General features: G+C 48.8%; 1 protein-coding gene and 1 non-coding gene across 2 annotated transcripts in view; both read left to right on the top strand.

The window, feature by feature from the left end:
• Positions 1 to 6,797, top strand: part of LOC120875692 (serpin A3-8-like) — an 8,413-nt gene extending 1,616 nt beyond the window's left edge. Inside the window, exons 3-6 of the mRNA XM_040257612.1 lie at positions 196 to 406; positions 2,246 to 2,519; positions 5,168 to 5,318; positions 6,368 to 6,797. Coding sequence (XP_040113546.1) covers positions 196 to 406; positions 2,246 to 2,519; positions 5,168 to 5,318; positions 6,368 to 6,562 — 831 coding nt within the window. The 3' untranslated portion in view covers positions 6,563 to 6,797. The remainder of the gene's footprint in view (positions 1 to 195; positions 407 to 2,245; positions 2,520 to 5,167; positions 5,319 to 6,367) is intronic.
• A 12,822-nt stretch (positions 6,798 to 19,619) lies between these two features.
• Positions 19,620 to 19,691, top strand: TRNAE-UUC. Its single transcript has one exon. It is a non-coding gene; the product is annotated as a tRNA-Glu (tRNA).
• The last annotated feature ends 3,699 nt before the right edge of the window (positions 19,692 to 23,390 follow it).

Here is a 23,390-nt window from a genome sequence, read left to right as displayed (position 1 = left end):
ATCTCCATAGCCTTGGCCTTCCTGTCCCTGGGGGCTCGTGGCCCCACCCTGACAGAGATCCTGGAAGGTCTCAAGTTCAACCTCACAGAGACCCCTGAGACAGAAATCCACCAGGGCTTCCAGCACCTCCTGCAGACACTCAATCAACCCAGCAACCAGCTGCAGCTGAGCGTGGGCAACGCCATGTTCATGCAGGAGGAGCTGAAGCTGCTGGACAAGTTCAGGGAAGATGCCCGGGTGCTATTTGCCTCCGAGGCCTTCTCGACCAACTTCAAGGATCCTGAAGCTGCCAGGAGTCTAATAAATGATTATGTGAAGAATAAAACTCAGGGGAAAATTGTGGACTTGTTCATGGACCTCGACCCACTCACAAAGGTGATTCTGGTGAATTATATCTACTTTAAAGGTAGGTGCCGGGATTGGTATTCAGAAGGAAATGCACTTTTTTTTTTTTTTTGGTGACTTCAGGCTATTTCTGTTCTGGGTCAGCCAACTGTGTCATTAGGCAAAATACTATATAGGAGTAGACTTCCCTGGTGGCTCAGTGGTAAAGAACCTGCCTTACAATGCAGGACACAAGAGATCAATTCCCAGATTGGGAAGATCCCATGGAGGAGGAAGTGGCAACCTACTCCAGTATTCTTGCCTGGAAAATCCCATGAAGAGAGGATCCTGGTGGGCTAGAGTCCATTGGGTCACCGAGTCAGACAGGACTTAGTGACTGCACATAAGCCCTCAGTTTAGGACGCTGGGGCATCAAGACCCTGCCCCAACCATAGGCTTTGTGTGTTTTGGGATTAAACTCCAATGCTCATTACAGGACGTTAGTGCAGGGAAGCTGCTAACCCTTTGTCTGACGCAGAGAGAGAGTTTTGTTTTGACTTCATCTTACCCGGCTGCTAGAGGAAGGGTCTTCCCGTTCCCATCACTCTTGTGTGTGTCCTTCCTGAGGAGGTGGTGTAGGAGCCTTCGGGAACCCTCAGCTGTGCCCACCATGGGCTGGCTCTGACCTGCCGGGGGACTTGGTCTCTGGAAGCTCCCGGTGAGGCCAGTGGTCTTCACAGTGAGACAAGACTCTGAGGAGCCTGGGCGTCCCCAGGGTCTTCATCTGTGCTCTTCTATCAACTTAGGGTGGAACAGGCCAGGCCACCATCTGGGAGCAGCCTCTGCAGAAGGGAGCCTCCTAGACAGGAACCTCTCCCGGCTTCAAGCTGGTCTGATGCCTGGTCCCGGTGTCAGGCGATCAGCATGGCAAACCTCCACCTGGATATTCACAAGGGGCGGAGTAGAGGCAGATGGATTTTGCACAGGGAGCAAGAAGGGCCAATAGGGACCCAGAGAGGATCACTGAGTCAGAAGTGGTCAGGTGTCTAAGACCTACCAGATTTGAACACAAGATTGCCCTGAGCTAGGAGTTCCTGGCAGAGCCCAGAACAGCCCTCTGGGGCCACTGTTTTCATCTGTAAATAAAGGCCGAGAACAGAAGTGCTCTGAAATATGAATTTGGAGCTGATTTTCCCTAGATTGTTCTCTGTATCTACTGTGCTTTCTTCTCCTACCATCCCATCCTGAGACATTTTCCCTCCAAAATCTCCTTCCCAGGGGCACCCCAGCCAGCCCTGCTTTTCCTCTGCCCCTGCTTCTTACCAGGAGGACAGAAGCAGAGGTGGAAACGAAGCAGGAGGCGTGGGTGGATACACATTCCCTGAAGCCCCAGAGCCCTGAACTCCCCTAGAGGTCTCTGCCTCAGGGAGGATCCATCCTCCTGGGTGGAGACCCGAGTTCTCTCCTCTGTTGACCCCGCCCTGCCCTCCAGGTCCCCGTGTGGCTCCTGCTCCAGCCAGACTCTCAAGGTTGTGGGGACGTGTGTCCTCCCTGAAAAGCCAACAACTAACCCCCAGTCACTTGTTCCCTTGAAGGACCAGGAGGTCCCATATCTCCCGAGGCCCAGCCTCACTTCTATCTCTCCCGTGCCCTCCACATTCCTATTGGTTGCTCATGTAGATCAATTAACCAGCTTTGCTTCGTGTTCCTCTTTTCAATCCGATCTGTGTTCACTTCCATTCCCAATGCTTACCTACCTTCTCAGTTGTATGGTCACACCTAGCAGGGCCATCCCTAGAGGCATGTGGTATGGGGGGCTGCTGGTGTGGGGAGGGTCTTCCCTCTCAGGGACCAGGGGTGGGGCAGGGAGAGGGCACAGTCTTTTCACTCACAGACTCCTCACCTGCCCCTCCGCCTCCAGCCCAGTGGAGGACGCCCTTTGATCCCAAAGAAACTTTCAAGTCACAGTTCCACGTGAGCGAGAATGAGACGGTGGAGGTGCCCATGATGAGCATTGGGGGCCTGGTGACCCCTTACTTCCGGGACGAGGAGCTGGGCTGCACGCTAGTGGAGCTCACATACACCAGCAATGATAGCACCCTCTTCATCCTCCCTGATGAGGGCAAAATGCAGGACTTGGAAGCCAAGCTGATCCCGGAGATGCTGACGAGGTGGCGAGAATCACTGTACCCCAGGTAACTGTCCCCAGGACCCAGGGCTGTGGGCCCACCTGCCTTCTCAGTCCTTCCCCCTCTTCCTGGACTCCTGACCCCCAGCAACAGGGCCTTAGGAATGTCCAGGGGGTGTGGGAACTGCTGGGAGAGCCCATCCCGTGATGACCTTGCTCTTTGCTGCCTGTGTGGCTCTGGGCTTGAATTTCTCTTTCTACAATATGATGACCTCAAAGGGGACAGTGGCTGAGGTTTCCTCTGCCTCTAACATGTGCTGAGTCATGAGGACCCTCAACACAACCCCCAACACTCATGCACATTCTCTCCATGGCGCCACCCTTTGTAGGTGGAGGGAGGAAGATGGAACTGTAGGCAGTTGAGGGCTCAAGTGAGACAGAGGCTGAGGACCAGCTTGGCACAGTCTTTCCATCATAATCACTCATTTATTCATTCATCCACTCAAGACTGGCTGAACAGATTAATTGAGGACATGCTATGCCCCAGGGACTATTCTCATAATAGTAACAATAATTTAGACCCTGATGGTAGGTAGGCAAATAAGCCCCTAAATCCCCCACCTTCACAGCATTTACTTTGTAATTGCAGGAGATAGACAGGAAACAAATAAAATAACGGAATTATTTGTTACTTTGAGAGATGAGAAAGCAGAGTTGAGGGATAATAAAGGAAAAAGATAATTATTCCTAAAGGTAGTTTGTGATTGTAAACAGAGTGTCCTTGGGTGATGTTTGAGGTGAGGGAGTGAGCCATGTGGTTGTGTTGGGAAAAGCATTCCTGGCCGAGGAACAGCCAGTGCAAAGCCTCTGAGGCAGGAGCCAGTCTGGTGTGGTTGAGCATTAGTGAGGCCAGGGCAGCAGAGCAGAGGGAGTGAGAGGGGAAGTTGGGTAAGGTCAGGGAAACCAGGGGGAATACAGATTACATGGGACCTTGCAGACCCCTTGATTCCCCCCATCTAAGGGAAATGGAAACTCATCACAAGGTTTTGGCCCAAAGGGTGAATGATCCGAGTAATATTTTAAAAGGATTGCCCAGGGTGCCTAGTAAAGAACTGCCTGCACAGGACAAGCATGGAGGCAGGGAGGCCACCAGGAGCCCAGGGGGGTCACCCAGGGGAGCCACTGGGGGCTGGACCAGGAGGAGCAGGAAGTGTGGGGAGGGGTCTGGCTCTGGGTAAACTGAGGGTAGACACACTGGCCAGGAGGTGGGATTCAGGAGACCGATCTCAGGGGGACAAGGAGAAAGGCAATGCTGGGCCAAGGTCTGCAGGGGCAGGTAGGGAGCGGGTGTGGGCAGCATGCGGGGGGGCGGGGGTGCCCCAGACCCAGAGTCGCACTCCCAGGCTCACACTCCCCCGGCCACACTCTGTGCTTCTCTGGGGCTCAGCTCCCTGCTGTGAGGGGAGAGGTGTCCTTGACCCTCTGTTCTGAGTGTGGGATCTGCCGACCCAGGGGGGATGGGTGTGGGAGGCACTTTATAAACCACAGGGGATGGAGATCTTCCCACAAGTGATGTAGAGGCTGTAGCCCCTTCCCGACTCCTGTCCAGGGGACCTGACACCTTGGGGCTCCTGACTCCAAGCCCCTCCTCCCTATAGATCCCAGGAGACCCAGGACTGGGGAACACCTCGCCCTGCCTGTGATCCCTTCCCAGCCCTTCCCCCTCCAACCCCAAGAGCTACCACAGGGCAGGGGTGCAGTGAAGAGAGGCAAATGGAGAGAATATTCACCACACACCTTGATTTACAAGCCCTGAGGGGACATCAATCTACACACTCCTGGCCCATGGAGGATGTTCAGTAATATCTTATTGAGTAAATGGATAAAGGATGAATGACTAAATGAGAAATGACAATGAGGAGAATCGTTACCTCTGTAATCCAAACGGACCCAGAGCTTAAGGGGAGTCACAGCCTCCTCATATTTGGCATTTGTAAGACCAGACACCTTGACAAGAGTCTTAAGGGAAACACAGACAGAGAGAGAGGGAGGGAGGCCTCGGGGTGGGAGACCCATCTCTTGCACCAAGAATCTGCTGGCAGCTCTACTCAGAAGCAGCAGCCCTACCCCCAAGGAACTCACCAGGAAGGCAAGACAGAGACTCTGAATAGGATGATTCAGGCCCCAAGTCCCCTGACTACAGCCCCCAGCCCCCCAGGTCCCCTCCAAGCCCCTCTCAGCTCCTTCCTTCCCTGCTGCCCACACTCAGGCCACCCTTGTGCTGTGGAGCAGCCCCTCTGGCTTCCCACATTCCTGCAAGTGTATCCGCCTCCTCGTAAGCTCTTCACTTAGTCACATCCATCCCCTCCCCTGGGACTCAGGCTCCATGCCACCTCCTGCAGGAAGCCTTCCCGGTGCCTGTGGAGCAGCACAGTCTCCCAGCAGTTGTAGAATCCATGCTGGAGGAGGGTGTTTCCTGTGCCCTGCAAGCTTGCAGGGGAGGAGCAGGGCCAGGTCCCAACCTCTGTGCACTGTCCCTAGGTTAGACTCCTGCAGAAAGGAAAGGATAACTAATGAATTAGAAAGAGTTAGCCAGATGGGTCTAGAAACTTGAGGAAAGGATTACTTTTCCCCCCAGGGGTAAGGTGGTGGTGGAGAGTAAACCATGGAAGATCAAGCTGAGTCAAGCATGAGTTCATTTTTCGTATTTCCTAGACGGATACATGAACTCAACCTACCAAGGTTTTCCATCTCCAGTGACTATAAGCTGAAAGACATACTTTCCCAGCTGGAAATTAAGAAAGTCTTCACCCAGGAGGCGGACCTGTCAGGAATCACAGATGACCACAAGCTGGAGGTTTCCCAGGTGAGTCCAAATTTTGGACGATTCATCCTTCTTCTAGGAGCTTGAATGGGGGCGGACAGGCAGATACTTGGCTAATTTTGAATTTAGAAATTCCTTGAATTTCCTATAATTCAGTAGCCCTTCCCAGGACTCCCCAAGCCTAGGAGAGCTGGGTTATCATCATATTGGGGCTGGTCCCCACATTCCCTGAAATATGTGACCCGGATTCCATCACTGGGAAAGACCTGGGTGATATCAGTGGTGGACTCCATGCCAAGCTCTACTCTCCACTCCTATAGAGGCAAATCCTATAGCCGTCAGTTTTCTTCATTTGTAAAAGGAGATGATTGTTCTTATCCAGCATGCAGAGTCTAGCAGAGCAGGTAAGAAGTAATAGGTACTAACGGTGACTCAGGGCCATCGTGAGGAATATACACCAACAGCAGGAAAGAAGAACACCGGGGGTCCTGGTACTGTGATCCGAGAAGCAGAGGAATAAGAGTGAATGAGGGGGGCGGGTGCTGGACAGCCCTGCAGTCTCCCCTGCACCCCACCTGCCAGAGGATTTGGTAAAGGAGACACGGGTGCTAAGAAGCCAGGGATGGGGAATCACATCCTAGGCAAAGTAGCCAAGGCCTCAGGGACATGTCAGCCAGGACAGGAGAGGAGGAGAGCTGTTTCCACCCAAATCTGCTGCTTGGACCTGGAGGACTGTGATAGTTCCCTGCGGGGGGGAAAAAAATGCCTTGATGTGCCCCCTGCCCCTACACTAGGGGGAATTCGGGGGCATCACAGTCTCTGGACTCAGAGAGGGTTCCAGAACCAGGGAGTCCCGGCTCTGTGCCTCTCTAACCCTCGACCCATCACTGACAACCTCACTTTGCACACCTGTGCATCACGATGGCAAACCAGCTGACAGTCTGATGGGAGGACAGACAAACTGAGCAGGTTGACAGCGCAGTGACAGACCAGGAGCAGGTGGATGAATGTCGGTCCCCAGAGGCGCACAGGCCCCTGCTCACACCCTGCCTCCCCTGTCTCCAGTGGGTAATGTTCCGGCGTCCCCACAGGTGGTCCACAAGGCCGTGCTCGACGTGGGCGAGGAGGGCACGGAAGGAGCTGCTGTCACGGGAATCAAGGTGGGAATCACGTCCATAAACAAGATCCCCTTGAGCTTCAACAGGCCCTTCCTGATTGCCATAGTTCTCAAAGACACCCAGAGCATCATCTTTTTGGGGAAAGTCACCAACCCCAGTCAAGCCTAGAGCTCCCCTCCGAATGGCGGGTCCACTGAAGAAGAAGCTGGGTGCCCTGGTCCCTCGGAGCAGCCTGACCTCTGTGCACCGAGGAGCAGTCCCCCGATCCAACTCCACCCGCTCACCCTCAGGAAGGTGACAGTGGTGATGCTGGGGGCCCCTATGCACACAGAGTCTGCCCTGCTCAGGAGGAGGTGCTGAGCCCTACACCAGCAATAAAGCACCTTCCTGGGACTGGACTCTTTCCTGTGTGTCTCCCCCCTGATCTGCCTGACTCCACGCTCTGCTGCTGCCTGGGCCCCAGGGACAAGCCCCTCTGACATCCTACGCACACTAGGCCCATCCTACTTCTGAGGCCCTCTGCTTCAGCCTCACCAGCCGGCCCAGGAGCCAGTCTTGTGCCTGTGACCAAGCCCACTGGACCACAGGCCCAGGACTGGAAGAGGCCCGGCTGCCCAAAGCCCACTTCCAGGGGCTCTGATTCCAGGTCCAAGTTCACGCCTCCCTCCCCAAGACATGGGATGTCCCCTCATGCTCACTTGCAGGGGGCTCCAACGCTGACCTCTTCCGGCACAGCCCCTGGACCCTTCCCTCCTGCAGCTGAGCTGGCCCTTCCTTCCCCCAGGATCACCCCTCTGCCACCCAGCACCTCAACCTGGGAGACCAGCTACTTCCAGGTTTTCAGCTGAGCTCTGTCACCTCCTGACCAGTTCCACCTCCTCCCCTGACAGTGGATCCCCATCAGCAGGCAGAAGAGGTGTCCTGGGAGTGAAAGAGCAGTAAGCACACACCTGCAGCAAGAGCAACACCCAGCCCTGCCTCCCCTTGCTGTGATCAGGGGTTCTGTCACCTCCAGGGAGAACAGCTCCAGGCAATAATGACATCATCCACAAATGAAGGGTTGAGGTCTCTCTGCCAGGCAGCCTGCTCAGACCGCTACCTGAAATAACCCATTTAGTCCTTGAGCTGATCACACGAGATACTTGCTGTTCCTCATCCTATTTTACCAATGAAGAAATAGAGGAACAGAGAGGCTCTGTAATTCCCTAAAAAGGCCACACTGCTAGAGATCATTGCAGGCAGGATGTTATCCTAACCAGATGGATGTCAGAGGAACACTAAACCACAAAGCCATTTTGCTCATAAGGATTTTCAGCTATGGTCCTCGTGGGACTTAGGATATAATGGGGAATATGGGTGATGAACAAGGAGGCTGAGAGGGGAGGACCAAACTCAGGGGAAGTCAGGGCGGGCTTCCTGGAGGAAGGGATCTCAGTTCTGCCAGTAGAGGAAAAATAGAAGGCTGAGGGTAAACAGAGTGGAGAATGTTTCCAGCTAGGGAAAAAAGAAAAATGAGTGGGACAGTATCAAGTAGGGAAGGAAACTGGACACAACTGGAGCAGGATGTGGAGGGGCTGCAGAGAGGTTGGGGCCATGATGGAGCCGCTGGAGAACCAGGGCTCTGGCACTCAGCAAGCATTCTGAGAAGTTTCCATAGAGTCCTAGGAAGCTTTAAAGGGATTTAAACAGAGGGTCGAGATGAGGAGAAATGACTGGTAGGAAAATGACTCCAGCTGCTGTATAGAGAAGAGCTTCAGGGCCAGGACAGGATGCAGGCTGGGCTTTAAAGGGGATGTTGCAGGAAATGGGGCCAAAGTGGTCCAGGCTGTAGAGGGAGAGGAGGGATGAGTGGAGAGCAGGGTTCACGTCCTTGATCTTGCCTGGTAGGAGCTTGGCTTATGACTCTTACAAATGTCGTGATGTCATGGCAGCTTCTTCATTTTGGCTAGAGTGCTTTTTAAATAGTAATGAATAATTTACTGAACGTTCTACTTTAATGCAGCGTGAACAGAAAAGTTAATAGGTGCTCAGCAGAAAGAGGGCTTGAGAAACTTTTGTAATTCAAAAGCCTTGTCCTTCCTGAGCTGGCTTGGTGGCAGGGATGGCACACAGGTAGCTGCCAAACAGAGTGCAGAGGCAGGAATTTTGTGGGTTAAAGGGTGTGTGAGCAAGACTTAATTTTCTCCCAGCTTTGTTCATTCTGATTATGTTTTTAATTGATTTGTCCATCGCCTGCACTTAAACACATCCAGTCTCACTTTTCCTTGACTTCTCAGGATCTTTGATTCTTTCTCCTGATGTTCACTAAAGGGAGGGCGCAGCAGGGGCTATGATGAGATGCGTGGTTTATCCATTCACTTGTTTATTCACTCATTCATTCCCTTGAGTGCCCACTTCAGGCCAAGGGTCTGTTAAGTACTGATGAATAAAGCACAATCCTGTCCTCAATGATTTTTTTGTGTGTTTTAGATTTTTATTACAGAAGAATTCAGATATATATAAAAATAAAGAGGATGGCATAATGACTCCCCCACACACATATCAGCAGCTTCAGTCATTATCAGTATAGGGCCAGCATTATTTTTCTCTACCTCTCAATCACTTTCCCCCTTTTTGTTGTTTCGAAGTAAATCCTACACATCCTTTAAATTCTAATTATAAGAATTTTAAAAGTCATACCCAAAATAGTACATCATACTTTGAAAATAAAACATAATTCTTTAATATTTTCAAGTATCAAGTCTTTGCTTCCTTCAGTGGTTCCTAAATGTTTGTTTGTTTGTTTTTTAATTGATTTCTTTCAATTAGAATCCAAATAATGCCTACACAAGGAGGTTAGTTACCCTACATCAAATTCTCTCTTCTTTCTCTCTGAAATTGAGATGATATTTAAATACGTAAAAGTTAATCATTTTAAAGTGTAAAATTCAATGGCAATTGGTACATTCTCAATTTCTGTGTGATCATCACCATGTTTTACTTTCCAACTTTTCAAAAATCATCTCTAAATTCCCTGTGGGCTCATTGGTATAGAATTTACCTGCAAGGCAGGAGATGTGGGTTTGATCCCCGAGTCAGGAAGATCGCCTGGAGAAAGAAATGGCAACCCATTCTAGTATTCTTGCCTGAGAAATCCCATGGACAGAGGGGCCGGATGGGCTACAGTCCATGGGGTTTGCCAAAAAGAGTCAGACACGACTAAATGACTAAACAAACAGTGAGACCCCATACCTGTTAAGCTCTCACTCTGCACTACTGCCTTTCCCCAACACTAATAAGTAGTTGCTAATATGCTTTCTTTGTCTCCAGATTTAATGTCTGCACATTTTCTATAGAGGAAATCATACAGTATGTGATCTTTCATCCCTGGTTTCATTCACTTAGCTTGATGCTTTCAAGGTCCATCCACGGGGTGTGTGTGTCAGTCTTCATTCCTTTTTATGGCTGAATTCCATTGGCTGAATTCGTTCCATTGTCTGAATATATCATCTTGTGTTTATCCATTTGTCAGTTGCTGGTCGTTTGTCTGTTTCAGGTTTCTAGGGGTCATGCTACTGCAAACATTCAGGTACAGGCTGTTATGTGAAAATGCATTTTCGTTTTTCTTGGGTGTGTACCTGGGAGTGGAGTTGCTGGGTCATATGGTAACTCTAACTTTCGTTCTTTGAGGAGCCACCAAGCTGATTTCCACAGCAGCTGCACCGTTTTATTTTCACCAGCAGTGTACGAGGGTTCTAACTTCTCCGTATTCTTGACAACACTGGTTGTTTATTTATCATTATTATTGGTATTATATATTATTAAAGCACATGTAACCTGAAGCAATGGCACCCCACTCCAGTCCTCTTGCCTGGAAAATCCCACAGACGGAGGAGCCTGGTGGGCTGCAGTCCATGGGGTCGCAAAGAGTCAGACACGACTGAGTGACTTCACTCTCACTTTTCACTTTCACACATTGGAGAAGGAAATGGCAACCCACTCCAGTGTTCTTGCCTGGAGAATCCCAGCTACTTAGCAGCAGTAGCAGCATATATTATTATCATTATCATCATCATTCCAGTAGATATCAGCTGGTATCTCAATGTGCTTCTTACTTGCATTTCTCTGTGTATGAATGAGGGTCAGATTTGTTTCTGACCAGGTGGCCTCCCTGGTGGCTCCAGTGAAAAGAACCCTCCTGCCAATGCAGAAGATGCAAGAGACGCACGTTTGATTCCTGGGTTGGAAAGATTCTCTGGAGGAGGAAATGGCAACCCACCCCAGTATTCTTGCCTGGAAAATTCTACAGACAGAGGAGCCTGGTGGGCTAGAATCCTTGGGGTCAGACACAACTAAGCACACACACACACACACACATACAGATTTTGTTCAGTCCTTACCAGCCATTTGTGTATCTTCTTTGGAAATAACATTCAAGTCCTCTGTTTAATTTTTCATTGGATTGTCTTATTGCTGAGTTGTAAGTGTTCTTTAAGTATTCTAGATACAATTTTCTCATCAGATATTTGATTTGTAAATATTTTCTCTCATTTTGTAATTTGTCTTTTTGCTCTCTTGATAGTGTCTTTTGATGCAAAAAAATTCTAATTTTGAAAAAGTTCAATTTATCTCCTTTTTTGTTGTTGCTCATGATTTTTGGTGTCAGGTTTTAGAATCTATTGCCAAATCCAAGGATGTTAATTTTGCTTTTCTCTGATATTTATGGGTTTAGTTGTTATACTTAGGTCTTTGAACTATTTTGAGTCAAGTTTTTAAAAATATACATTTCTTTATTTAGCTGCACAGAGTCTTAGCTGCCACACGTGAGAGCTAGTTCCCTGACCAGGGATTGAACCTCAGCCCCCCGCATTGGGGTGTGAAGCTCTAGCCATTGAACCACCAGAGAAATCTTTGAGCTAAGTTTTATACATGGTTTGAGATACAAGTCCACCTTACCCACTCTGTTAACAAAGAATAAAGCACAATATGTATTTTAACTGGAAGTTTACTCATCAGTGCCCATTACTACACTCAAAACTCTTCGAGCGTGGGGACTCTGACACTTTTATACAGGATTATATTCTCAATAAGATTACAGGAGTTAAGCCTGAATATACATTGAAAGGGTTGATGCTAAGCAAACTCTGGGAGTTGGTGATGGACAGGGAAGCCTGGCACACTACAGCCCATGGGATCGCAAAGAGTCGATGTGACTTAGCAACTGAACAACAACAACCGGGTTTAACACACAGTGGGCACTCAATAAATACTTAGTGAGTGAGTAAGTGTTGGCTTCAAGCTCAACATTTAGAAAACTAAGCTCATGGCATCGGTCCCATCACTTCATGGCAAATAGATGGGGAAACAGTGGCTGACTTTATTTTAATTGGGGGGGCTCAGTGAATAGCTGTAAATGGACAGAATATTCATCAGACACCTTGATTTACAAGCACTGAGGGGACGTGGATCTACACACTCCTGGCCCATGGAGGACGTTCAGTAAGTCCTTGCTCAGCCCCACCCTTCCCTGCAGCCCACCCTCAGGCTGCCCTCATGCTGTGGAACAGCCCCCCTTGCTTCTCTCTTTCCTACAGGTACATCTTCCTGCCTCCTCCCCTCCTCTTCACCCAGCCAGCTTAGTCCTCTCCTTGGGATCCAGGCTGGATGCCACCTCCTGCAGGAAGCCCTCCTGGTGCCCATGAAGCAGCCCCACCAGCATAGTCTTCCAGCAGCTATGGATCCCTATCGGAGTGAAGGTGTCTCCGTGTCCTGCAGGCTTGAGGAGCAGGGCTCTTACGGAATTCAGGTTTGGGCTACTGGCCACCAAGAATCCAGTACTGGAGAGACAAGGGTTGGTTGGAGAAGGAAAGCTTGCTTTATTCAAGAGTCTGGCAACATGGGGAGAAGTTGGATTCATTTTCTAGAACCAATTCCTAAGACTCTGGTTGACCATGAAAGTTTTTAAAAAGAAAACGGGGATGTAATCTCAGTTAACCATCGAGGTAATGGGTCAGATTCTTCATCTCCCACTGAGTACACACCTGTGGACTCCTTGTGACCTCTCTTAGACACTGTCTTGTTCACAGCATCTGCTCCCCAGATACTGAAGGGGAATCTGGGGAAAGGGTCTAGCCACCTGATAATTCCTTATTCTTCATTTCTACTTCTTTAATCAAAGAAAAGAATCCCCAGATTAGTTAAGGCACTGTGTGATGAAGAGCTTTTGAAAGGGGTGCTTAGACCAGATGTTAGTTAAGCATGGGGGCACCTGGTGAAAAGGCTAGATATAGCTTTGGAGTTCTCTGGTGGTACAGTGATTAGGAATCCGCCTGTCAATGCAGGGGGCACAGGTTTGAACCCTGGTCTGGGAAGATCTCACATGCCGTGGAGCAACTAAGCCTGTGCTCCACAACCACCGAAGTCCACGTGCATAGAGAGCCTGTGTTCCACAACAGGAGAAGCCGCTGCTGGAGAAGCCCGCACGTCGCAGAAAGAGTAGCCCCCACTCGCCGCAACTAGAGAAGGCCGGTGGGTAGCGATGAAGAGCCAGGGCAACCAAAAAGAATTCATGTGCGTAGCTTTGCTACAGCGAAAGACAAAAAGGTCGCTGTCAGCCACCTGCTTCCTGCAAAGAGGGGCTTCAGGGGCTTACAAGGTCAGGCCCAGGAACCACCACAGCCCAGCCCTGGCGCGCTACCTGGCATGTGAGACAGCTGCAGATGCGAATGGATAATTAATGAATTAAGGAGGGTTAGCCCAAGGGGTCTAGAAGCTGAGGAAGGGGCACTCATCACAGGGAGAAGTGAATAGAGGAAAGAAAAGCAGATCTGCTGTGAGGTGGCAGAAAGGCAGGCAGGCCCCGAGTCAAGCGAACGTTCAAGTTTTTTCTCACTTCCTAGGCATAGATATGTGACCTCCATCTGCCAAAATTCTCCACCTCCAGGGACTATCATCTGGATGACATCCTTCCCTAGCTGGGTGTGACAAAAGTCTTCACCTGCAAGGCTGACCTGTCAGGATTGACAGGGGCCCAGAACTGGGCAGTTTCCCAGGTAGGTCTTTAAACTTCTGACAATTCATCCTCTGCATCAAAGCTTGAAATGTGGAAGGTCAGGCAGATTTTGGATAATCTTGAATTTGCAAAATAACTGCATTTCTCATTATAAAATCACCCTCACTCTAAAATCCTCAAGTCAAGGACAGCTGTGGTCCAACAGTGCTGGGGACTGGTCCCCATTTTCCCTAAATATAATGTGACCCAGAAAGCAGTCACTGGAAAGACTCTGCTGTGGGGTCAGCAGTGAATCCCCACCCTCCAAAGTGAGGTTTCCCTGGTGGCCCAGAGGGTAAAGAAACTATCTGCAATGAGAGAGACCCAGGTTGGACCCCTGGGTTGGGAAGATCCCCTGGAGAAGGGAAAGGCCACCCACTCCACTATTCTTGCTTGGGAAATCCCATGGACAGAGGAGTCTGGCGAGCTATAGTCCATGGGGTTCCAGAGAGTCAGACACAACTGAGCGACTAACACTGTTTCAACTTTCATGCTCCAATTATATTGTCCATGGCAGCAAATAACTAAAGTCCTCTACCCTTGAATCCTGTCATTTTTAAAAGGAACATGATACTTCTTGGCTCATGTGCAGAGCCCAGCAATGACTAACAATGGCTCAGGGCTATTGTGATGAAAATGCACTATGAGCAACTAGAGAAGAATGCCAGGGGTCCTGGTACTGCGATCCTAGAAACAGAGAAGCTACAGTGAATCCAGGAGTTGGGGGGTGGGCGGGGAGGGGCGGTGACTGGGCAGCCCTGCAGGCTCCCCTGCACCCCACCTGCCAGAGGACCCGGTAAAGGAGGCGCAGGGGCTATGGGGCCTCATGGTCCGGGCTGGGAAGCCAATCCTAGGCAAGGTAGCTGAGGGCTCAGGGACACGTCAGCAGGGGCAAGAGAGGAGCAGAAAGCAGTGCCGCTCATCTACTGCTTCGACATGGCTGGACTGTGGACAGTTGCTGAAATAAAAGTGCCTTGACATGGTCCCTGCCTCTACACTAGGGGGTGTTTGGGGGACAGCAGAGTCTCTGGACTCAGACAGAGGGGAATCCAGATCAGGGAGCCCCTGCGCTTTGCTTCTCTGACCCTGGGCCCAGGACTTACTGCCTTTGACTGCGCTTTGCACAGCCGTGGGTCACGTCTATGTGAACCGGCTGAGACGTCTGTTGGGTGGACAAACTGAACAGGTTAGTAGCGTAGTGCCAGGCCAGCGGCAGAAGATGGGTGAAGGTTTGTCCCCCTAGAGGCACTAGGCGACTGCTCACCTCCGCCCAGCCCGTCTCCGGTGAGTATTGCTCTGGTGCCCCGACAGGGGGACGTGGGAGAGCTGGGCACAGAAGCAGCTGCTGCCGCAAGAAGTAAAGTTAACCTGTTCTCTGGATTCATATGCCCAATACCACGGTGAGTTTCAACAGGCCATTTCTATTTTCCATACTCAGCAAAGATTCTCAGAGCATCATCTTTTTGGGCAAAGTCATCAACCCCAGTGAAGCCTAGAGCTCCACTCTGAGTGGTAAGGAACTGGGTGCCCAGGTCCCTCGAGACAGCCTGTCCCCACCTGCTCACCCCTGGGAAGGTGACAGAGACTCTGCTGGGGGCCTCCACATGCACAGGGAGTCTATGTCCTGGTCACGAGGAGGCTCCGAGACCTTCAACAGCAATAAACCACCTTCCTTGGACTGCACTCCTTCCTGTGTGTCTCCACCTTTTTCTGCCTGACTCCATGCCCTGCTACTGCCTGGGCCCCGAGGATAAGCCCTTGACCTCCCACACATGCTCAGCCCACCCCAGACTCTGGGCCCCTCTGCCTCAGTCTCCCCAGGCAGCCCAGGAGCAGGCTTTGTCCCTGTGATCAAATCCACTGGACCCCAGGCCTAGGATAGGGAGGGGCCCTGCTGCCTGCTGCCCACTTCCAGGGGCTCTGGATCCATGCCCAGGTTCACTCCTTCCTCCCCAGGGCCTGGGATGTGCCCTCGTGCCCACCAGCAGGGGCTTTGACCCTGACCTCTGTTGGTACAGCCCCTGGGCGTCCCCATCCTGCAGCTGAGCTGGGCCTTCCTCCCCCCAGGATCACCCCTCTGCCCCCAGCACCCCATCATGGGAGACCAGCTACTTTCATAAGAGTGAAACAGGTGAGTGAAAAACCTGGCTTAAAACTCAACATTCAGAAAACTAAGATCATGGCATCCAGTTCCATCACTTCATGGCAAATAGATGTGGAAAAAATGGAAAGTGACAGACTTCATTTTCTTGGGCTCCAAACTCACTGGGAAGTGACTGCAGCCATGAAATTAAAAGATGCTTACTCCTTGGAAGGAAAGCTATGACAAACCTAGATGGCATATCAATGGGCAGAGACATCACTTTACTGACAAAGGTCTATGTAGTCAAAGCTATGGTTTTTCCAGTAGTCATGTATGTATGTGAGAGTTGGACATAAAGAAGGAGAAATACTGAAGAATTGATGCTTTTGAACTGTGGGGCTGGAGAAAACTCCTGAGAGTCCTTTGGACAGCAAAGATATCAAACCTGTCAATCCTAAAGGAAATCAACCCTAAATATTCATTGGGAGGGCTGATTCTGAAGCTCCAATACTTTGGCCACCTGATGTGAAGAACTGACTCATTGGAAAAGATCCTGATGCTGGGAAAGATTGAAGGTGGGAGGAGAAGGGAATGACAGAGGGTGAGATGATTAAATGGCATCATCAACTCAATGGGCATGAGTTTGAGCAAGCTCCAGGAGACAGTGAAGGACAGGGAAGCCTAGCGTGCTGCAGTCCACAGAATCGCAAAGAGGCAAACAGGACTGAGCGACTGAACAACAACAATACAGCCAAAGGCTTTTGCATCAGTGAAGCAGAAGTAGATGCTTTTCTGGAATTCCCCTGCTTTCTCCACGATCCAATGAATATTGGCAATTTGATCTCTGGTTCCTCTGTTCTTACTAAAACCATATATCTGGAAGTTCTCAGTTCACTTACGGCTGAAGCCTAGCTTGAAGGTTTTTGAGCATAACCTTACTAACATGTGAAATGACCAAAACTGTACAACAGTTTGAACATTCTTTGGCATTACCCTTCTTTGGGGTGAAACGAAAACTGACTTTTTCCAGTTTTGTGGCCACTACTGAGTTTTTCAAATTTGCTGACATATTGAGTGCAGCACTTTAACAGCATCGACTTTTAGGATTTTAAATAGCTCAGCTGGAATTCTGTCACCCCCCTCTACCTTTGTTCATAGTAATACTTCCTCAGTCTCACTTGACTTCACACTCTAGGATATTCGGCTCTAGGTGAGTGATCCCATAGAAGATGGAAGAAGTTAATCAGAGATGATGAGGTGGGGATGGATAGGATGCCAAGCACAGGAGAGGAGCCCTTTGACCAGAGGCATGGCACACCTTCCATCCTAGAGAGAGGACAAGAGGGTGAGAGTGTGGCTCTAATCACGTGGCCAGAGGTGAGGGAGCTCCCCTCAAATGACTCCTGCTTTCTCTGTGCTACAGAGAGATGTTATCTGCTTACTGAATCCTGCTTGGAGATGCAAATGGACCAGAAGTCTGGGAGGGAGGAGACAAGGAGACATCAGGAAACCTCAAAGTTCTAGCAGGCAGGAGTGGGGAGCTGGAGGTCAGGTCATTGACCTGTGTAGGAGTGTGATTTCCAGTATCTCAGCAGTGCAGACACAGACATGAAGAGGGCCGAGGATGCTGTGGAAGTCACAGTTTCCCCTGGCTACAGGGATGAAGGAAGCCTGAGCGGCTGGCACAAAGGAGAAATAAGTCTATTGAAAATAATGACCAGAGAGTTTTCCAAATGACGGGATTTTATGTTTCAGACTGGGGAAATCAGGAGGGGTGATAGGAGAGTCTAGTGGGGAAAGATAGAGTAATCTGGAAACAAGATGGTACTTTGAGTTTGAATAGACAATGGTACCTTGAGCTTGAATACACAGGATGATTGTATATGGCTGTATTTCCCCCTGCCTGCAGTTATCCATGGTGACTTTGGAGTCAGCAGGCTTCAGCTGAAATCTTGGTTGACATTTAATAGTAACACAGCCTTGGCCAAGTTACCTGACCCTGTGAACTACCACTGCCCTTAAATGACCAGAGAGCATCTTCTCCAAAAGACCAGCAGATAACTACTATTCCTGTCACTGCTACTGCTCTGATTGTTATAGTTGTTCAGTTGCTAAGTCATGTTCGACCCTTTCTGACCTCATGGACTGTAACCCACAGGCCACACATTTCAAAGGCTGGATTCCACAGACCCACCCCACTGCCTGCCCTCACAGCCAAACCAGACACCTGCTCTGACATCTAAGTGTATGAAGTCCTATTGGCCCCATGGTGCTGCATAACGGCTGTGGTTTAGATGACTGAGGAGCATACTGAAGCAGCTGCCACCATGAGCATCAAGATTCATTTCTCTGCTAGGAGCACCTAATCCATCACTGTTCATTTCAACAGTCTCTTCCTGATGGTCATTAGTTTCCAGTACAGCCAGAGCATCCTCTTTCTGGGCGAAGTTGTCAATCCCAGTAAGCAATGGAAGTAAAATCACAATTTGCAAAGAAAACTGTACCAGGACTTCCCAGAAAGACATGCCATACCCAACAGGTACTCTCTAAGTCCAGAATGGATTTACAGCAGCTTGTTAAGCCCCCTGTGTACCTAGATAAGGCCACAGCAAACTGATTTAAGAGTAACAGCAGAGACTCGTGGGCTGCAAAGCTAAGACCACTGACTTCTCATGCTGTTTGTAAACTCTGATCATGCTTTCTATCACCCTAAAGGCACTATGAACTAACTCCAGCAAATGACATCCTGTATTTCTCCTAACTTCCCGGTTTGAGACATTACTGAGATGCTGTCAAAACGATGGTCGCTCCCACTCAGCAAGTTTTAAGACCAGATTTGTGTGATCCATGGAGTCCTCTGGTGGTCTTAGGGAGGTACTGCAATGCCAAGAAGGTAGAATTCCTGGCTGAGGCTGGTGGTCCCCAGCAAAAGTGCGATAAATAAGAGAGTCAGGATGTCTGGACTCTAAACCCAGCTGAGTTCTGGAATGCCGAGTGAGCCTGTGGCTCTGCCTCGCGCTCCCCGAACCTCTGTGATCTGTGCGTGAAGCTCTGTAAAATCACGCTCACTAGTAAAATGGTTAACCTTGAGTCCGCCTGGATGCAATCCCCCACTTCCTCAAACCCAGTGCTTTCTTCACACAGTTCAACATTGCTCTGCCTAGGTGGAATGGCACACAGTTAGGGGACAATCGAAGGAATTAAGGTGAAGAGTGTAGTTGGTCAAGGGATATAGATCAGGGAATATAGATCTGAAAATAGAGGGAAAGGGACGTTTCGAGACACAGCTAGGAGATACCATAGATTAGACTGAGGGATCAATTATTGATGAAGAAGTAAGGACAGTCTGCAGTAAAGATGACACTCAGGTTGCCAGCTTGGGAGCTTAGGAAACTGGAGGGAGCCATTTGGAGAGATGGTAACACAGGAGGAGGAGGATATGGGAGGAAGAGGATGAGCTCCTATATATAGACCTGCGATGCCTGGCATCGTGGCCCGCATCCATGACAAAAAGAACAGTCAGCATTTGTTTCTACGGATCTGGCGTTAAGTAAGGAAATCTGAGCAGGACCCGGAAATCTGCTAACGCGTGGGAGGGACGAGACTTCTGGTGACAGTGTGGACAGCAGGGAGCCTGGGGCCCCGTGATCAGGCATGGCCACACTTCAGGGACAAGAGAAAGGAAGAGGGCCTCCAAAGAGACAGAAAAAGACGAGGAGGGGGGTCACAGGGACACGGTGGGAAAGAGAAAGGACAAAGAGCGTTCACAGGACAGGCTGGACACACCAAGTGGGGGTCTTTGGTGACTTGCAGGAGCAGTGACAGTTGAGATGTGGGAGGAGAAAGCAGGTGGTAGAATTTCAGAGAGAATGAGCAATGCACAAGGGGTAGAGCAAGGGGAGACAATTCTTTCTAGCAATTCTGCGTCAAAAAAAAAAAAAAAAAAGACAGACAAGGGAGAGCTAGAGAGGGTATAAAGGAAGATTTTTTTTGAGATTCAAAGGTTTTTAAATGATTATTTGTCTTCCTGAAGACTTGCTCCTCTAAAATCAAATCATTTGGATTATAAACATTCAGCAAAATGAATGTGTTTAAAATAAGGTGTGGGGAATTCCCTGGTAGTCCAGTGGTTAGGACTCAGAGCTTTCATTTCTGGGGCCCAGGTTCAATCCTTGGTCAGGGAACCAAGATTCATAAGCCTTACAGCCCAGCCAAAATAAAGTTATTTAAATAAAATAAAATAAGGTGTATATTTACTCCTCTCTGACCTTTATTCCCTCAAAATGATGGTATAAAACCTATGCACATACATCAGATATACTTCAATGCTAAAAAAATCTACATAGGAGAAAGATTTTTTTCCTTAAAAAAGCTGTAAGTAAAGTGTTAGTCACTCAGTTGTGTCTGACTCTTTGTGACCCCATGGAGAATCCCATGGACAGAGGAGCCTGAGGGGCTATAGTCTACGGGATTACAAAGAGTCAGACACGACTGAGTGGCTAACAGGGAGGAGCAAGAGCAGGAAAGTTAGAGAACTGAGGTCTCCCCCAGGAGATTTATTATAAATTCTCAATCAACTGAAAAATAAATTTACAACAAAGAAGTATAGCTTATAAGCCAACAGTTGAGTAAAACAAAAGCACATAAAAATTCCTCGAAAAAAAATTCCTCAAAGAATCCAAAAATATAGCAAGAGGAAAAAACACAAAATACAGCTGGATCAAATAGAAAACAAATAGAAAGTTAGAAGGTTTACCCTAACTATGTCAATGATCGTATTCAGTACATACTATAGTAAGTTATTCATTCATTTATTCCCCAAATATTTATTGAGTACCTATTATCTGTTAATCGCTATAGTCTTATTGAGAACACAATAAAAAGAGTCAGAGTCCCAGCTCTCAAGAAACTTTGAGTGTAGCAAAAGTATTCAGTTCAATTTCAATTAAAATACATCATAATATATTCTTTGAAAATAGAGTGGGTCATTTTGGACCTTTCCTTCAAACCATGTACAAAAATGATCTCCAGATGGATCAAAAACCTAAGAATAACAGCTAAACCTATAAAATTCATAGAAGAAAATATTCATGCCCTTGGATTTGGCAAGGGATTCTTAGATCCAACACCAAAAGCATGATGACTGTCAACAAAGAGAGATAAGCTAGAAGTCACCCTAGTTAGAACCTTTTATGAATCAAAAGACACTATCAAGAGAGCAAAAAGACAACCTACAGAATGAGAGAAAATATTTGCAAATCACATATCTGATGAGGGAATTATATCTAGAATATTTAAAGGTTACTTACAACTCAATGATAAAAAGATAAACAATCCAATGAGAAACTGGACAAAGAACTTGAACAGACATTTTTCCAAGAAAGATACACAAAAGTCCAAGAAGCACTGAACCATCATTCATCCTCAGGGAAATGTAAATCAAAACCACAATGAGATACCACCTTGCATCTACCATAATGGTAAAAATAACTAGCAATAATAGAAAACCAGTGTTGTCAAGAATATGCAGATATATGAACCTTTATAAATTGTTGATGAAACGTAAAATGGTGTAGCTGCTGTGGAAATCAGCTTGTTGTTTTCTCAAAGAGTTAAAAGTAGAGTTACCATCAGTTCAGTTCAGTTCAGTTCAGTCACTCAGTCATGTCCTACTCTTTGCAACCCCATGAATTGCAGCACGCCAGGCCTCCTTGTCCATCACCAACTCCCGGAGTTCACTCAGATTCACGTCCATCGAGTCAGTGATGCCATCCAGCCATCTCATCCTCTGTCATCCCCTTCTCCTCCTGTCCCCAACCCCTCCCAGTATCAAAGTCTTTTCCAATGAGTCAACTCTTCGCATGAGGTGGCCAAAGTACTGGAGTTTCAGCTTTAGCATCATTCCTTCCAAAGAAATCCCAGGGCTGATCTCCTTCAGAATGGATTGGTTGGATCTCCTTGCAGTCCAAGGGACTCTCAAGAGTTACCATATGACCCAGCAATTCCATCCCTAGGTGTACACCCCAGCAAAATGAAAACATATGTCCACAAAAATACCTGAACAAGAATGGCTAGAGTAACATATTCATAATACCCCCCAAAATGAAACAGGCAACTGTCTATCAGCTAACGAATGAATAAACAAAGTATGGTATACTCAGACAATGGAACATAATTCAGCCATATGAAGGCACGAAGTGACACGTATACATATCTACTGACATGTATACAATGTGGATGAACCTTGAAGACATCATGCTAAGTGAAAGAAAGCAGACACACAAGATCTCGTGTTGTATGGTTCCATTTATATAAAGTGCCCAGACATTAAATTCAGAGATAATGAAGTCTGGCATCAACCTATTAATCCCTGTACACCCTGTCTCTGCTCTCAGTCTGCAGGTCACTCTGTGCCATGCCTGCCACCAAGCCAGCTCAAGAAGGACAAGTTTTTTGAGTTGAGTTGCAAAAGTTTTGAAAACACTCTTTCTGTTGAGTACATATTAACTTTTCTGTTCATGCTGCATAAAAGTGGAAAGTTCTATTGACTTGTACTTGCCATTTAAAAACCACTCCAGGAAAGTAATCAAACCATCATGACATTTGAAAAAGTCATAAGAGAAGCTCCTAGGAGGCAAGTTCGATGACCTGGGTTACACTCCTGTGACAGGCACAGCATCACACCAGGAGGTGTCCCAGAGGAGAGAATGACCCAGGAGAGTTTGGAGCGTGACTCCCATGAGCTCAAAGGTCCATCTGCATCTCTGGTTTCAGCTCCATGGCCACCCTGAGTGGTCAAGGGGGCAAAGGAGGAAACTGAGACTCAGGGAGTAGGGCTGCAAACACCTGAGCCTCAGCCCAGGACCCCAGCCTCAGGCCCAGCACCTCCCAGTCTCACAGCTCTTTCTCCTCCACCTGTGGATTCCCACACACCCCGCACTGAGGGGCTGGTTGTTCTCCTCACTGTTGGTAGCGCTGAGGGTGGGTGATGGGCCAAGGGAGCCTCAGAACAGTCCTGATCATCCCAGGAGACCAGACTGTTACAATCCCCCTGCAGGGATGAGCTTCTGTGTCAAGGGCCCTGCAGACATGCTGCCTGTTCCCAGCTCCTCTAAGGTTCAGGTGAAGATTTCAATTTCAGGTGAGTGTGGGGCCATGGGTGGGGCTGGGGTCTCAGCCAGCAGCTAGCTTGGTGAGCCGGCCACAGGTCTGCTGCTGCTGCTGCTAAGTCATGTGTCTGACTCTGCGACCCCATAGACGGCAGCCCACCAGGCTCCCCCAATCCTGGGATTCTCCAGGCAAGAACACTGGAGTGGGTTGTCATTTCCTTCTCCAATGCATGAAAGTAAAAAGTGAAAGTGAAGTCGCTCAGTCGTGTCTGACTCTTAGCGACCCCGTGGACTGCAGCCTACCAGGCTCCTCCATCATGGGATTTTCCAGGCAAGAACACTGGAGTGGGATGTCATTGCCTTCTGAGGTCACCTCCTCCCAAAACACACTTCAGCCCCTCAGGGTTCAAGAGTTACACACGCGGGCAACAAGCTGTGGGATACCAGCTCACCCTACCTCCATGAGCTTGATCATGTTCCTCTCTCTGCTGAAATCCCTTTTTGGCTCTCTCCTGATCCATCATCCCATCTCAGCTCAGGGGCCACCTCTTCCAGGAAGCCTTCCAAGAACTAACTGCCCTCCATGCCTCTTTCAGGCTCCCCTGTCTAGGCCTCATCTTGCTGCCATGGCTGTAATCAGGCCTCTGCTTTTCCATCTCTTGAAAAACGGGGCCACTTCCTCCCAAACGGGGACAGGCTGCCCGTCCTTCATATGGCGATAACTGAATATTTGTTCAAGAATGAAGTCAACAGAGAATAAAAGGGCTTATCTCC

The sequence above is a fragment of the Oryx dammah genome, unplaced genomic scaffold (genome assembly GCF_014754425.2).
Source record: "Oryx dammah isolate SB20612 unplaced genomic scaffold, SCBI_Odam_1.1 HiC_scaffold_16, whole genome shotgun sequence".
In the NCBI taxonomy this organism is placed as follows: Eukaryota; Metazoa; Chordata; class Mammalia; order Artiodactyla; family Bovidae; genus Oryx; species Oryx dammah.
Note: the sequence above shows the minus strand (reverse complement) of the source record. Positions and strands in the feature narration are given on the sequence as shown.